Source organism: Rhipicephalus sanguineus, chromosome 3, assembly GCF_013339695.2.
Source record: "Rhipicephalus sanguineus isolate Rsan-2018 chromosome 3, BIME_Rsan_1.4, whole genome shotgun sequence".
NCBI lineage: Eukaryota > Metazoa > Arthropoda > Arachnida > Ixodida > Ixodidae > Rhipicephalus > Rhipicephalus sanguineus.
Genome location: NC_051178.1, coordinates 203202721 through 203220579, shown reverse-complemented (window position 1 = coordinate 203220579; position 17859 = coordinate 203202721). Strand labels below are relative to the sequence as shown.

The following is a 17859-nucleotide window of genomic DNA, read 5'->3' as shown; positions in this document are numbered from 1 at the left end:
TGCTGGTCCGTGCTTCGTATCTTCTTAAAAAAAGCTTTTCTACAATATTCTCTGAACATGAGCGGAACGCAGATAAAACTTTAATGGCTGGGAAAAATTCTAAAGCAAAATGTTCGTTGACAAGAAAGAGAGGGTTATTCGAACGCTGATATTGGATGTTTAATGGCCTCTTGCCTCTTCGGTTGACGAAAAAAAAATATTCGATTACACCAGCCGAGGATGCCGCTGTTTAAAGTGCATCCCTTCGCAATATAGATAATTGGTATAGCGTGCTTTTAACGGATGGCAAAATTACGCGCACCATTACGTCCCTCTTCATTTGCTGTTGGAGGTTTCCTTTTTATTCTTAGTTTAAACCTAAAAACAAAGAAAAAAGCACGAGCTAAAAAAGAGAAAGAAACGTTGAATGAAACGACCGGTTTATAAAAAAACAAAGGAAACCTATTAGCGTTGCTGTCAAGGGGGCGAGGGTCGCTTTGCCGCTAATATGCAAGGATGCGCACACTTTATGGCGCGCTCAATTGCTGTGTTCAATATTTAATGACCTTCTTCACCACGGTATATCAGCAATAACCATTTACATAGAGGTTTGTCGTTGTGACGAAAGAGTAAGCCGACATCGCAGTGACTTTACGCCTGATAAAATGCTATCGCTGAGAGCTTTAGTTTTGGGAAGCTGCTGGAATTCTATAGACAAAAAAAGAAATCACAGTGAGTTCAGCAAATTCGTTAATCATTAAAAGGAAAAAGAAAGCGCTTGTCAAGGTTTTGAAAGGCTGCACGGTGGCTGCGCTATCGACGTCTTGGGGTTTGGCGCACAAATGTTTCGAAACAATCTTACGACACTCTCCTTCACGACATTTCTTTCTTCCTGTGGTATAGCGATGAATGTAAGTATATAAACGTTGACGTTGATGCAAGTAGTAAACTCTGAAGTGCAGAAGCGTTGAATAATGATGCGTAGGTTGTGTGTAGGGCACATTTTTCTCCCGTTGAACTTGCCTCGTTAAAGCCTTTCCATTCCTCGTAGCGAATGAGACAATAATTGCTGTCCATTCTTATATCAAAGCGAGCTTAATGATTGGATGGGGATAAACCAAGAAGGATAAATAATGGCTCCACTGAAACGCTGTTGGCATGCGGAAAATGAAACAACACGCTAGTTTCGCTTTCTTCGGAACAGTTTTGAAGGCTGTGTTATTTCTCTGTTGTTGCTATGCGAGCCGTATTTCGTAACGCTTTTTAAAACCAAGTGCATAAACTGCGTTCGCGTTGGGATGCTGTTCATGGTGTAGCTCGCGTAGCTACCAGTGTTCAGTGGACTGAAAGCGCTTGCTCTGTGTCACCGTGCCTGTCGCACAGCAGTGGATCAGATCACGAAGATTCAGCTAGTTCATAATTAGCACATGTATTTTTTATTGTGGTTTCGCGCAAGGCATACGTAGGAAAATAAGCGATGTCTAATAAACGCATACAACATTTCAACGATGCAGTCACTGCAGCCAGTGATATTGCGCATCTCCCGTCTGTCATTGAATTGGCGTAGCCCTGTGGTCCTATAGTGACGCAAATGGTAAGAGGTCGCTGTGGTTTAAATCAATACAGAGCCGTGACGAATATTTTTTATCTCTTCATATCAAACATGTGCCCCTGTACGGATTGCTTCGAACATGTCTGGTTTGAACACACTAAATTCATGCGCATTGGAAGCAGCCATTATGGCTTAGACATGAAGCCGCAACGCAAGATAAAAGAGCGTTGTGACATATTTAATAAAACCACTCCAATTCGGAAAGGGGGTGCATGAAAAATAAACGCGCGTATCACGCTTCAGTAAACGCTCGGCGGCCGCTTGCGTGTCTCGAGTCATTATCAAAATTGCCTCGGCGGAATCCCTCGAAACGAGACAGGCTGGCTTAATCGTGCAGCGTCGACGCAGCCGCGGCCTCAGCAAACAACCTTTCATTTGTCATTGCGAAACACCGATGGCGGCTTTGCCGGCATCGAATTCAAATAAGCTCAAGGGCCATTCGCGTGCATTGTGGAAACGTCTTCGGGGAACGACAACGTTCTCGGCGATTGTCGTCTAAGGCCCTCAACGGGCGCAGCGCACCACATGCCTACATTATCCTGGGCCCTTTGTCTTGAATGGTTATGACAGAATAGAAAGGGGCGGGGGTTTATAACAGATGTGAGACGTTGGACGACTGACTGCCCCTTTATGTGACAGAGTAGAACGGTTGGTAAGCTGTATCTTTCTGTCGTGTTCAAGTGGTCTAAAAAAAGACTTGTGGCAGACAAACTCCGTGTATAAGCGTGTGAGCAGTTATCTGGCGAATTTCCCATCAGGTGGACATGCTTGTGTGTTCCTATAACCTCACGGGGAATCGTCAGCATTGGCACTAAACAAGCTGTTTTTTTAACATTGTCATGACATAACTACACGGTCTAAGTTCCTGCATCTTCCATACCAGACGGCTGTGCACTTGACAGAATCAAAAAGATGATTAGAGACAGGAAAGGCAGAAGCGTCACCCTGAAAGGCATGCAATACAGCCTCCTACTTTGCGCAGGAAAGGGGAATAAGAGATAGACAGAAAAGAGAAGAAGGAAAAGACTAGCAGTAGAGCGAACTGACCACGATATCTGCTACTAGGAACTAGTAAGGAGTACGCACCTTGCCGTTTCTCTCCTCAAACGACGACCCTTTGAAACAGCGCATGTCGAGTGTTTTTATGTGCATGTTAAGGCAATCTTTGACACCATATGTTGTGTCCGGGTGTATCTTAACTACTACAGCTACCACAAATGTTTAAGCATGTTCATGGACGTTAGTAGTCGGGATGGAAATGTGCCAGCAGGCGCCAACGTGGGTGTTTCCACATCAGGTGGTGCTGTAGCTGCCAAACACCAGTATACATTGTGCGAGCTCTCATATATCAATGTATAGTAAACATTCAACTACTTCTGCGAGGAAATGATTCACTTTCGTGTTATGTCGATTGCTATGACGGAGGGATCAACCAAGTTTTTTTTTTAGTCCCTCTGAAATTTGCGCTGAAGAAGAATTAATGGATCGCCAACTAGCTCGAACATGCACATTGCTATATAGAAAAACTGCAAAAAAATCTACGTGGTCATTAAAATATTTGACACCTGTATAGGCGCGCAAGTGGGCCAGCTGAATTTGTGCAACCCAGGAGCCGTGACTCAAAGACAAAGCTGACTCTGAAGGTAACAAAGCTAATAAGCGATACAGCGTGTAAGAAAAAGAAAGGCAGCCAGAAATGTGCGCTCTAAAGACTGAATCTGCAATAAATGTGGATTATGGTGCTACAAACTCTTGGCTGAAGGAAAATGAGATACTTTCTTTTTTCTGGCGAGGTAGGCGGTTACGATGTCGAGAAAGTTAGTCTAGCGATACGCTTGCGAGGTTCTCCAGATGACCATAGTTCATTTGGTCTTCTGTACTCGTTGTATTAACAAAAATGAAAAAAGAAACCTGAGCTCTTTCATGCCAATAATAATTTTACGGATTTTACGTGCCAAATCCATGATATGATTGTGCCAACACCATGATATGATTGCGAGGCACGCCGTAGTGGAAGGCTCCGGAAAGTTCGGCCACCTGGGGTTCTTTAACGTGCACCTAAATCAAGTACATGAGCCTCTCGCATTCTGGCCTTCATCGAAAATGCGACCGCCGTAGCGAGGATTGAACCCGCACCATTCGGATCAGCAGGCGAGCATCAAGCACTGTGCTGCCACGACGGCTCTCATTCATACCAATAGAGAGAGAGACATAGATGAAAAGTAAATGCAGGGAGGATAGAAATGCATAACTACCTACGAGCTCAGCAGAACTTAAGATCTCAAGTTTGGTATCTGTATAAACAGTATCGTATTAGAAGGTGGCAAAAGAATTATTTTCCGAAGAAAGTGAGTGAGTGGTGACGTAAACGCTTTTGGCTTAACGACTGCAACTGCATCGTGATGCGTTGAACATGCAAATACGAAAAAGCGAGCGCAAAAAAGAAAACGCAGGCGCGTGTGGAACACAGGAATCTTGTGTTATTTTTACATCACTTGTCCAGCGTGGTAGCGTTTCTTTTTTCGCTGCTTTTCGGTACACTTCGTAGGAGCATAGTTTAATGCTTGTGGCACAGATTCCTGCTGAAGACACAGCAGTAGCTCCCAGAAACAGACTCATATATATATCTGAAATAGGTTGACGACGTTATACTGAAGGTTCACATAAACCGGCAGAAAGGTCACAAAAACATTTCTGAAATATCATAGAAAACTTTTACGCAACACTGATATTCCTTAGGACAGGCAAAAGATACTTGAAGTTAATGTCGTCACTTTTGATTTTCATGCTGTAAGTGAATTTAAGCTGGAGGACAGTTTTTCTTAAATTAAGAGATTATGAAAGGCGCGTTCCAACGCCAGATATTCATAGAACGTTCGCTGAATCGAGAACACTTTATTGCCCCAAGAAGCGTTTTAATTTCGATATCAAGAGACACGCATTTATCATCCGCACACGAACGCTTAATCTTTTCACCTGCACAATGGCCCGAACTCCTCCGGAGCGTTTGGAAGTTTACTGTAGCCGCGCTGCATAATCGGTTAATTACAAGAACAAGGCCGCAAAAACCATAGCTTTTTTTCTTCTCAATGAAAAATGGAGGCTGCTTTGTTTGGGTGGCCGCGTCGGTATGCAATTATTGGCGGTTTGTCTCCTTCCAAAATACCCACGCGTAATTTTCGTAATGACTCGGAGCAACAACGGGCATACTGGTCCAAATGCTGGTTTTGTTTATTTTTTGGGTCGCTCACATTGTATAGCTACTATACACAGACCGCAATCAGCGTTTATCTTGCACTCGTGCCAAGGTCTGCTCGCGTGGTTGCTTCTCAGCGTGGTGTACTGCTTGAAATCTGCAATGCCTCACATTACAAATGAATACACACGAGTGTTTATCCGAAGGGCGGCGTTCTGTTGAAATCAGCCGAATTAATTCTGCAGTTTGGTCCTTGCAAACATACAGAATGTATCATTCTTTAATTGAGCGTGTCATGTCGCTTCTTATTTTGTTCGAATTAAATTACGGCCGTATAGAAACATAGCAAGGCCTTCTCGTGTAAGAACTGAAAAGGGAAAAAAAAGTAGACTCAGTAGTTTCACTGCGATGCACTCTTTTACGTGACATAGCAAACTCATGCTTTCGTAAGCTGCTTACATAAGCAACGAATGCTTACATAACCAATACTCAATATTGGACTTTACTTGCACTACTGTGCCCTGCTCAGTATTGTTCACCCCACGCACCCCTGCGAGTGGGCAAGCTCACATAAATGCATAGTATTTCCAGTTATAAATGACGTGGCCAAAGTTTACTTTCTTACTCTGGCTTGTCAGACGTGTTAGTGAGGAACAGCTCCTCAAGGAATCTATAAACTCGAAAGTGGAATGTGCAGAAAGAATTTTACAGCAGTGGAGTTTCTTATGGCCACTACAGCTTGAAGGAAAGCACATAATGTGCAGCCTTCCCGTGCGCTACAAAAGCTTAGTACGCTGTATTCCGCAACAGCGTACATTGTCCTGAGTCATAAAGCCATGAAGTTTACTAACAGGCTTTAGTGCTTTTCGTTTGATAGGATAGCTAATATGCTAATTTCGCTATGCTCATGATTTCTAATTTAATTCACAAGTGTGACTTCATATTTCTTAATAATACCGTAAATGTTAATTATTAAAGCCAATTTCTAATCCGGGAAGGCAAACTCACAATGTTCCTATTAAAATTAAATTGCAGTCATTGCGATGCGGTGATATAATCTACGGCTGTGCCTTTGAATATTTGAGCTTAAGACACGTGAAGTCAGTGATTGTTCAAATGTTCCAATAATCTCTGGTTAACACATATGTTTCGTAAAACACACATACAATTTCACTGATTGCCGTACAGGTATGGTTTATAAGGTTCCTTCTAGCTGCGGCCGCTTCTACGTAGGGCAGACGGGCCGCTCTGTTAACAAAAGATTATTGGAACACAAGAGATCGCTAACCAGAGGCTTATCTTGTAATCTGTCTTCCCATTGTCTATAGCGTAAGCGCACACCAAAATTCGATGAATGCGCGGTTTTGTACAGGCGCAGGAATGAAGAAACGCGTCTAATGATTGAGGCATGGCATATTGATATCAGTGGTAGCGCATGCCTGAGTCAACCGTCAATTAACTTGCGTAAAGAAGAAATCAAATGCCTTAACAGTTATCTTTTCCGTAAACCCCCACGCGTGCCGGATTGATGGGTTTGCCTAGCTATTGCCTGGGCAGTTGCAGATAACTGCATTCTTTCTTTTCCGCCATTGTTGAGCCTTTTCAGTTGTTAGTCGGCGTTTGTGGTGTCTTGACTTCTTTCTTGTGTCCGTGTTGGCACGCTCAGTCTATTAAAATAAAAAAAGCTGCACGAACAGGAATGAATAATACGATCTTGAACAGAATTACAAATATTGAGACGGCACAACCTAATGAGTCGCTCCGCTTTAATCTACTTTGCTCACAAGGCAGTCGCATGATGTTGAGCAATAAATGACTGGACAAGAGAATACGAATAGGCGTGTGGTTTATAGTCTATTTTGTTCTTCCTGTTGGACTTTTTATGATATAGAGAACGGTGATACTTCGCATTTGCGTGCTACATTTAATTACAGCACATGAGTCCTGCAAAATCCCGCAGAACTTATTTGATTGCTTTCAACATTTAACTGTTTAGGTGTATATTGGAGCACGTTAAGGAAGGCTGCATGAAGATTATACTTTTGAATAAAACAAAATTGTTTAAGCGGATTCAATTTAATGTCTTACGCAGCCTCAGGCGAGTCAGTGCATAGTCAGACTTGGCAACGTGGTGCAACGTAATATAACTTCAGGATGAAGGTTTTCCATGTTCTATTATTTCCTAAAGCTAATTGACTTTGCGCCTCCTTACCTCCTTTTGCCAATCTACATTGTAGCGGCGGTGCGATATTAAACCATCGATGATTGATCGAGAGAAGACGAACATGCATGCTGTTCATTCGGTATTCTGTTCTTGTGTATTACTTGGGTGCAATGTAAATAAGAAATACACAAACGAATTTTGCGTTTTCGTCCTACATTTCGTTTATTTCTTTCTATTTATTCTATTTATTTATTTATTTTTATTTCTTTCTGCTACCCATATATATTATGGGTAGGAAAACTTAGCCTGTTGCACGCCGTGAAAACCATCGGGCAGCCAAGCTGTAATCGCGCGAGTGTGCGTGAGTAGCCTCAGACAGTTTAGTCTCATATCGAGCATCATCACAATCATCATGATTTTGGGCATCGTCATCATTTCGAGCATGATCATTATTTCGTTTTATTCATTTCTTTATCCACTCCCCTCTCTGGTCACGTGACCTGCGTGACACCAGAAAGACATGCAGATGGCGCAGACTCGACTTAGAAGAGCTAAGCAATTTGTCCGTGTTGTCTTGTTGTCCGTGTTGCCCACCTCGCTGTATACTTCGATTAGAAGAGCTGTGCTGTTAAAATTACTTTTTTTTGTAGCAAGAGGGACCACAGAAACGGCCCATTTTTCATATGGCCATCGGACCTCTAAGGCTTAATTTCAACCTCAGAAGAATGCCTTTCATATTTTCAGGTGATATCATTGCGTCACTTTTAAGAACCAATCTGGAAACCCTGAGATTCAAGTCTTTCCTTTCACCGCTATAGCGAGTACGTAGGGAGCTTCGTTTTCTTGCCCAGAAAAGTTAAATTCTTCCATCGTTCCTTTTTGTTCCCGATGCTCCGATGGTCCCGTTATAGCCAGCAGTGAGCTCTCTCAGCTTCTGGACACGGTATTTTCTATATACTGGATGCTTCAAATTAGTTGCATCGTAACGTGCGCTCTCGCCGGTGCTAATACGCAGCACACTGCGTACTCCGCATTAAGCTCCATCGAGAGCATCCGTACGAGTTCGTTGCCTGTAAATTGCTCGCGGCGGGCGCAGTAATTGAAACAGGCGGAAGAAGCACCAACGAAATAAACAAGTTTCAGGCGGAGACCCTTATTTTCCCATCAGCCGCAACTCATCTGTCCCGAGCACGGGCTGTTTACGCGCTCGCTGGCTGCTCTCAATGGCGACCGCGACCCCGAACTCATTCGATCCCCGCCCGCACGCCTGCGTTCGAAGAATGGCATCTCAGGGTCGGCACACCGCCGAGCGCGTGCCTTCGTGCCTCTGCAGGTCGGAGGCGTGCGCAGCGCACAGGCGCTCGACGACAGCGGATCCAATTTGCGGCTAATCCCAGCGCACCGCAGATCACACTCAGTAGCAGGCGCCAATCTCGGCCTTGCAGGCGCTTCCCGCAGCCGCACCTAATCCCGAAAGCGACTCTCGGGGACACGTAACTTTGTTTGCGTAAGCCGCCGCCGACGACGACGCTGTGGGAACGCCAGTAATTCCTCTCTCGGGCTGACCGCAACGTTTGCTCGAGACGCGCAGTTTTTGCCCCTCCCTTCGGTCGTCGCTGCCCGACGCCCCCGCAACTCTCCGGCCGCATTGACCGCGTCTTGCCCACTACTTCCCGCGCCGTCTTAATATCGCTCCGTGCCAATGGGCCTTTGGCAATCGCCCCTCTTGGCGCCAATAGCAACAAATTGACGAGCAAACCACTCCACGCTTTCTCGTCGGGAAGTGGATGTGTGTTTGTACACTGTGTAGTGCTGTGTCACGCGGAGTCAGAGCGGTGCTTCTGGGCTGAGGTTTAACTACACGCCTGCGTCTGCAACATGATGACAGATCTGTAGGAGGCGTCGGTTCGACTGCGCAAAAGCAAATACACTGCGATTTCACTTACATGCGTAACAAAATTATGCAAGCGTCCTGTTGATAGGATGTGTGAATAAATAGAGTCCGCGTAGAGAGGTTGGAAGCGACAGACCTATAGCTACTCACTTTTACTTCTACACAAAGAAAAAGGAAGAAAACAACTAGTCGGGGTTTGTTAGTGAGTCTAGTACACTTACATGCCAAGTACCAAACCTTGCGCTATATGAGAGAAAGATCAACAGATGCGCTTTAAAATGAGATTCAATTTCGTTTACTAGTAATGGCGTGGTATTCCTATACATAGGTTATCATCGAACGTTTATATAATCATCTTGTGCATTAGCTATGTAATATTTGCTTCTTAATATTGTCGCCGTCTGCATCTCATATGCTGCATATGTCAGCAAAAGTAAGGAAGTGCTATAGAGTAGGAGAATTAACATTTTAGGCATAAAATATTTGTCTAAGATTTCATTATTGGGGGAGGGGGGCATTATTTTAATAGGTATGCGAGCTCTGAAAAGTGTTACCACGAAACCCTGCATGTGAGAGGCATTATCTGAGGTTACGGCACCCGCATCAAATAAAAAGAAAGGGAGACAAGTGGGTGATAGCAAGACAAGAATTCGGAAGCAAACAAGAGTCTAACGCAAATGACAAAATTGTTCACATCTTCACGTGATCCACGGAAAATTATACCTTCTGGCGAACACTTCAAAGATCTGCACACCTTCAACGGTCTGCGTCCGACAGTGACTCAAAACAGTAATTACATCCCCACTACCAGATATTTCAAATTCTATCACTTTCTCTCCAATAATCTGTACGTCCAACTTATACGCGTTTTGCACAAAGCTTCGAAATGTTAAATTACATTCACACGCGTGCATATGAATGTCTGACTTCCTGCAGGAGGGTTGTTGTAGAAATCAATGCACCTCTCTCCTATTTGCGTTTTTGTCGAGATCACGTTCCTCCTAATATATTTCCGTATACGGTCCGCATAATAAAAGCGGGAGTAGAGGCCTACTTTGACTCGGTATTCTGAGACCCGCATTCTTCATTTTGCTTTTTCATTTGTATTTAGAAAAATGCAAGTTTTTTAGATTAAATGAGCTTGTAGCTGACTCGCAAAATCCCTTTCTACCTCGCACCGTCTCTTGTTGTGAGGCGCACGTGCTTCGAATGCAGACGTGATCGATGGGGACGTCGCCCTTCGCGGCAGGTCGATGCATTCCATACGCTGTGCTGTCAAAAAAGCACGAAAGTACGAAGCGACAGAGGCGAAACCAAAGGATAAAGATGAAAGACAGCTCTTACGACGATCACGCTTCTTTTTTATCGCTTATTAAGCGTTGTGCGCTAGATGGACTTTTTCGCATAGCCGTGCTGCGAGAGTTGATGACGAGAAAGGGCGACGGATGTCAGGTCACTTTTATATGCATCCGTAATGAGATCACTCCTTATCGTCAAAGATAGCGGGAAGCACCTAATATAAGCGCTGTCACGCCGGGCGTGCATTAGTCTTTCTATCCTTCAATTTGTAAGTAACAAGGTTGGGCCCTTTTTGAAGTGGCTGTATAAGCGATCGATCGTTTACTGAGCGTCGCCTCCACACGTCGTTCTTAGTGGTTCAACAAACAATGAGTAGACTAAGAATTCAGTAGGTATTTAGACGCATAAGATTCAAGCTTCTTTTGTTTCTAAGAAAGCACAGCTGCGTTCATATCCCGCTTATATTCGTTAGAGAAAGAAATAAACTTGTGCGAAAACAATATGCGACCAGGCTTGAGCTGTTAGGGTAATTTATAATCTGGTAAAGGAAAAAAAAAAAATGCGGAAACCTTTCGTGTGTGTGCGCGTGTGTGTGTGTGGCTGGCTGGGCGAATGAACATAATGACAAGCGAAACGGAGCGCGATGAGGATGGGGCCGGATATCGCTATGGCGTTCAACTCCTAAAGGCGAAGCTTAAGCGTCGCCCAATTTTTTACGTTGCACATCATTTTGCTGCTGGTTGTAAGAGCAGTGTTTAGTGTTTTGAAGTGAAGCATACAAAAGGAGATGGGTGAAATCCGAACATGCAGTGAAATAACCCGAGGCGAAGTGCTCCATAGACCCTCCAGCTTGACAGATAAGATTGTGCAATGTAACGGGAAAATAAAGGCAATGCTCGCCCTATCTCAGGATTTATGTATATTCTGAGGTAATACTGCTTTGATGACTGGCGATAGCATCTGAAAATGTTTCTCGAAGTATTTGTGAGTGTAAGAAAGGCAAGTGGTGATCAGAAATGCGGGAAGGTTGTTGAATGTGTTTGCTGAGGCTATTACAGCTTGGCGCGTTCTTATTGAATCACCTCTGGCAAGCACAATTGTTGTAGACATAGAATTGTACCACACACTGTCATAAAGGTGCGTAATGCGATAATGTGCTCTCCCATGAGTGAATGATATTCTGTACGCGATAACCCAGGGCAGTTAGCTACTTCTTACTCATGCCTTTTTTGCAATTTATGCTCGCGTTTTTCTTAGGAAAGGTTGCCTCGCAAGTTCGGCATTTGTAGATTCATGCATCTTTGTTGGTTCTCCTCGTTGGTCTAATCTGAAATATATATCTTACAATATATATATTACTATTATGGAATATATACCCCATCAGTCGCGGTACAAACGTGAACAAAGTCTCTATGCATGTATATTAACGATAGGATGTTTACGTGGGGCAATGACGGTATTAATAACGAGGTTTGCACCTGAAAATGAAAATAATTTCGCGTGTAGCTCACATCAAAAATTGAAACGAGACAGAAAGTATTCAGTGGAGATGGAGGCTTGGAGTGATGAGAAATCATCAAACAAAGAACGCCGCTGGATATAATGCAATGACTAAAAGCAACAACTGTTGCTGTCAAGTAAAGACAATTCACCTTGTCGAAACGTTGGCTTCAGCGACATTTCTTGTTTGGTGATGTCTCTTCACATTATAGAGATAGCTGGTTTTGTAGTAGGTAAATAACTTCCGTAGTAGTAGTCAAAGTAAAGAAAACGAGGGCTTCGTGAAGATCATATAAACGTAACCTAAGACCCATAAAGAGTCCTTTCAGAATACTGCGCGTTAAAGAAGACCTCGTACAGTAGTGCTCATGCGTGTAATATATGTCATCCTTCGTTGTTGCTTGTTTACCTTTGTCTTAGGGGTCATACACGTAGCATTTTTCTTATCAGTTGTTCTTTTGTACCTCTCCTGGACTTCGGATACTTTATATTGTGCACGTTTTATAATAAATTATTCCAGAATTTTAGCCGCTTAGCGACGTGTGCATTGTATCGTGATTGGCTGTGCCTGTTGTTTCTTTTATTTTTTTATTTTTTCGTTTTTTTCTACGCTTTTTTTATGTAAGCCCGAAATTCTGACGTAATGACCTTTTCTTTTTCTAATGTTCCGAAGTTTTCAGGTCAATGTGCAAATGTTTAATATCTGTGCTCTGCGGATATCAATGCCAAGGAAAAAGGGGTAGGAGCTTAGTCGACCTACTAACATAGCAGCTTTTTCCTCTTATGCTTGCATTTTATTTGCGCGATTTCGGTGAGGAAAATGCTGAATGAAATTGAATTTGAATAGAATTTGAAAAACTTGGGGCAGCTACGCACTAGTGGTGCGGAGACTGAGGGAATAGCGGAGCTGGTGGCGTTACCCTCCTCCTCACCCTCACTTACCTTTCCACCCCTATGCTATGATATGCTATGCGTGGCTATGCTATTCTTTACCCTTCCCCCTCCTCCTTTCCCTCTTCTTCCCTTTTATTCCCGCCCCTTGCTACTTCCACTATACATGGCTACCCTTTCCCATCCCTTTCCTGAACTATTCTATACATGGCTATGTGACGCTTTACCCTCGCTCTCCTCCTCCCTTTCTTCCTCCTCACCCTCACTTATCTTTCCCACCCCTTTACTATACTATAATATAGATGGCTATGCTATGGTAGGAGCGTCTTGGCACATATCCCATTTCTGCGGAGCATACTCGCCCAATTTTGTGCGGACGATCCCGGAGTTTTGCCAAGCATAAACACCCCCGCTGTTAATAAGGAGAATTACGTACGGTCTTGTCGCCGAGGTTGTTGACGATGCAGTGCAGGTAGGCTGTCTGGCCAAGTTGCGAGGTGACATTGCGCTCCGTGCTGTTGTCGAAGGACGGGAAGAGGCGACTCGTGGGAGGCCAAAGCTCGTCGCTAAGCCGGGCCTCGCTATCGTCAGCCACAGCCTTGCGCTGTCGAATGCCCTCAGCCGTGGCGTCACCTCCGCCTTCGGTGGCGGTCATTGTCGTTTGCCGGACAGCCGGAGTCAGCATGGCAGAGGGCGAGGGATGTCTTGACGAGTCTGCGAGAGAAAAATAATAGTTGATCAAGATGGATTATATTTTTCCGGAATTCATTAAACTATATAAGAAGAAACGCGAAAAGTATTCTGGAAGAACTTGTTCCAGGGAGAGTTGGTGCCTAAGTTTGGTGAACATGTTATTCCTGGCGCAGTACTCGAAACGTGTGTCCTCTGTCTCTTCTATGTCCTTTCTTCATTGCACCAGGAATAACAAGTTTAAGCAACATGAGTTCACAGCCAGGAATTTGGCGTCACGCTTTTTGTTTGCCTGGTTTTGGTAGCGTTGTTCTCTTTTATTCCCCGAATCGACACACGAATCCTGAGGAGTTCATTTTATAGTTTTTCAGTAGTCTGACCTTTGGTAATGAATATGGGGAAGACAAATCACTCTCCGTGTACCACGCCAAACGTAGTACTCGTAGTAGTAGTTAGATGTGCTTGTGTTTCATCAGTACTTTGTTATTCTTTATGTTTGTATATTTCTACTCCCCTCTCTTTGCAATACAGCCAACTGTAGCTATCTGTACTTACTTTCTATGCCTTTACATGCATACTTTCTCCCTTCCTTATTTTTTAGTCATTTTCTTTCCGTTTCCGTTAGTAGCACATATCTCTGCTATAGAAAAATACAGTTGCACACATCTCTCTTTCTTTTGAGCCAATCAGAATCAGAGCGCCTAAATGAGAAACCCGTGGAAAAATAAAGAATATATTAGCATTATTTATTATTTTCGGGCTATTAACCGAAAGTTCAACTACCTTGTTCTGGGCCTACCTTCTGTTGTGGGACTGAGGTGTAGGACCATCATCGTCATCATGCACGTTTAGTACACATACGCACAGGCAGATTAAAAACATAATTTGAATACAGGCGAACAAGCGATGTGAAAAGGCAAAAAAAAAGAACAATATACTTGATGCTCTAAACAGAAATGCCACTTTAACGAGGACATTCACTATGGTATCCAGAATCCCTTTACATACATTACTGTCCCTTAAGCTGCAAGCCATACTTCACTTATTGCATGCACATCGTCTTTCGTTATTGCATGCACATCGCTTCTTCCTTCGAGGCATAAAAATATGAAAGCACAAACCTAGCTCATTCTGAACATTGTGCTGCACAACGCGTATTTTCAGATAGCTTTTTTCGAACAAGATATCACGTAGGTGACGGACAGGGAAGAGGAAACAGACACTTGAGGGGTGTGTGCCTGAACGCCGTGCATTGATCACGAAACGGCGATTAGCATACTGATCAAGCAGACTGACGTGCCCTTGCATCCCGTGATGTTAGTTGGTTTAGCCTAATGGCAAACACTTCACATCTTTGCTAAACTTAAGGGCGGAAAAAAGAAAATGAAGTTAAACTGACCCTCAGGCGTCTTGAGAGAAATTGGCTCGCACACCGTTGGCTGAGGCAACTTCGTTCCGTTCACAAGCTTCAAATATTAACAAAGAAAAACTCAAAGTACAGCAAGCGTCTCACGTTACGAGTTCACCTAGCGCTTCGCTTAGGCGCTGTAAGATTGTGTGCCCGCTTTAATGGGTTACTACCCAAAATAAACTGTATGGCTCATCTGATTTGGTATCATTGGCCTAACTTGTTTTCTTTTTCGCGTCCCGACCCTTGATCATTGCTCCGCGCCGCACGCTTCTACACTCCTGCTGTTTGTAGTAGCGATAGCACACGTTAAAATATCCCAAAAGTAGGTTGAAATTGTAGGGAAAAAATTATTGATGAAGTACAGACACATCGCAAATGTTTAAAGAAGTCCTTTTTTTTGCCTTTTATGCCTTATCGCAGGCACAGACGAAATATGTAATCATTTATAACAATCAGTATAATTATTTTTATATGTGCTCAATATTTCGCGATGCCTTTAAATTCTATTAGTAACGTAAAGTTTTCCAGAAAATTGTAAGATATGATGCGCAGAAAGAAACTGCGGACTGTGGCCAGCAATATTTTTCCTTTAGAAAGCTGCTAGACAAAACCGGTAATGACAGTAATGAACTGTAAGGCCGAAAGCCTGCAATCAAGGAATAAGGTGTACGCATTATCAGAAAAAGAAAGTACAGGAGACTTCGCTGCCATATCAAAAGGTTAGCCTGTTTCTGCGTACTTCACAAACAGGAAAGCTACGGTTATTCAGCTGGTACTTATTTTGCTCTTATGTAGCACGATTGTGAGGATACGAAATTGGCATTTCAAATATGAAGAAAAGTCCCACTTACGTGGCAAGGGCAAAGAAATGAACGCGACAGCAGCAAATTGGAATGTTATATGAATATGGGCTGGTGGGGGCTCACTCCTTTAGCATCTAACCTGGCGTAATACAACAGAACGCCGGCGTACGAAATGCGGCCGCTGCAACAAGCGAAGCGACCTTAGTGATGTCTATCACTCCATCGCAAACTGAGTGGGGAGAAAAAACATGTACCTACAAAGGTATAAGTCGTCTGGTGATCTTTTTCAACGTAAAGCGCGCTAGTGCACTTTCACTCGCACATACAGCATACAACGTGCGGTGGATGTTATCGATTTGGACTTTATACGGAAGATCGCGGCAGCGCCAACAGTGATGGCAAATACGCGTCGGTAGTGTCCTTATAACTGCTGTCGCAAGAAAACGATTAAACGGCAAGTAACAAGTATGCAGTGCAAATAAGAAGCCGCAATTCAAAATCTATCCGCGGTTGCACAGCTATATAGCGGCAAATATTATGTTAATACCATGTTACGAAACGCCACATGCCCATTTCTCGAGCAAATTAACGCCTACAGTGTTTGCGCAACTCTCACTTCGTCTGCTCAGTAATTGGGGCGTTACGTGGACATGTGCTGTGTACTTTTCTTACCTTGGCAGATACGCAGTGCTACCATCTTTTCTCATCTGTCATCCTATATATCTGCGCTCCTGTCTCCGCTCATTTTACTTTTGCATAATATTGCCACGCGCGCTTCTTTCTGTCCTTTTTATTCCGTTGCACGCGTAACCGCCGCCTTGCGCAAGCCGCGCCGTAATGTCTGGGAACCTTCCAGATTATCTTAGAATTTTCTTATAGGCTTGAGCGCGCAAATGCGAACAGTTGAGATTATTCTCGATATAACGCGGCTATAAGTGATAAGGCTCGAATGTTGATGCTGCATGTATAAATGCCGACGCGCCGTACAGCAGAGCAGTTTTATCGACGGCCAACGCTTTGTTCGCCGCTATCAGTGTGCAGTATGTATTCCTGTAGTTTGACTTTCTGTTTCCTCGCCACAAGTTCGGCCAAATAAAGAGCCCCATCTTCCACACGCCGACTGCTGCCTTCGTCGACGTCACGACCCCGTGACAATGTCTTTCGTATGCAATCGTGGCACCCCGTTGCTTTCCTAGTTTTGCGCCTTGATTTTCTGTTCATGGCTCTACGGCATTACAATGCGTTGTGAGCTTTGAGCATTATTCTGCGCACCATTGTTGGAAGTCTAAAAAAACAAATGTGCGAAATTGTTTTATCTCTATGCATACAACAGCGAGGAATTCTACCTACATTTTAGTACTTTTTTTCTTGATAATTTCACTTCAGATACGTAACCTAAGTCCCAAGAAAGGAAGTCATTTAACAATGCTGATGAAAGCAACTTCTCAGAAGAACCCCTAATCAAGATTGTTTTATTTGGTGGTCCCAAATAATGCTTCCAATTTTTGTTTTACTAGCTGTAAACTTTTTTTGCGTGCTCCCTCGGATGCTCTAGAAACTGCTTGATAGCGAGCACCAATGGCAGGCCTAGTGCTGCGAGCCTCCTTCTTCCTATCTGCACCTCCGCACTTTCAATTATTGATCGTAGCGCCCTCGTCCGCCGCGATGTGTCACATCCAGGCGTAGGCGGCGCGCAAGCGTGGTCTAGTTATAAGAGTGATTAACTCTGCGGAAGCACCCGTACTTAGAATAAAGGTGCTGCTATCTCTTTTTTAGAAGCTGTGCTCGCGAAGCAGATGACGCGTAAACTAAGATCCAGGACGACAGGTGACGAAGTTTCTTAGTCGATATAATTTCTTTGTCTAGAAGAACTGAATTTCATGCGTACCCAACTTCGTGGTGACGTTATGGTGGTCGGGGTTGTTTTCTATCAAAACCATGTCTTGAAAATAACCGTAGAGGCAGATCGATTGAACGGCAGATTAATCTTTATACAATTGTCATCGCCAGATTTTGTGGTAAGCAGCAGCCCAGTTTGCGTGTTTTGGGAGGCGGTTTGTAGTCGTTGAACCAGCAGTCTGAAGAGACGTTAGTCAAAGTAGCCTATTGTAACAGCCAACGCCTAGAGGTAAGATACACCAGTTTTCAATTAAGTGTACTTCTTGTATTAATATTCCTGTTTTTCCCACGCTCTGCCGAGCTGCTAAACTCAGGATGCGGGCTTGATTCCAAGTCGCTGCGGCCAAATTTCGATAAAATGGACATGCAAAAAATAGAAAAAAAAAACACTAGTGTGCTTGAATATAGGGGCACGTTAAAACACCCCAAGGGGTCTAACTTCGTCGACAGACCCCCAGTACGCCTGGCTGCATAATTACATTGTGGCTTTGGCTCATAAGATCACTGAATTTGATATTGAT

The 17859-nt window shown here is 43.7% G+C and overlaps 1 protein-coding gene across 6 annotated transcripts in view; it reads right to left on the bottom strand.

Moving 5' to 3' along the window:
- LOC119388127 (uncharacterized) overlaps positions 1-17859 on the bottom strand; it is a 300453-nt gene that overhangs the window by 147121 nt on the left and 135473 nt on the right. For 5 of the 6 annotated variants that reach the window (XR_007415511.1, XR_007415510.1, XR_007415508.1 and 2 more), the window contains exon 2: positions 12972-13249. The exons of the other annotated variant lie outside the window; for it this stretch is intronic. Coding sequence is in view for 1 of the 5 variants with exons in the window: in XM_049413828.1 (XP_049269785.1) it covers positions 12972-13249 (278 nt within the window). In the remaining 4 variants the exon portion in view is untranslated. The remainder of the gene's footprint in view (positions 1-12971; positions 13250-17859) is intronic. 6 annotated transcript variants of the gene reach the window in all.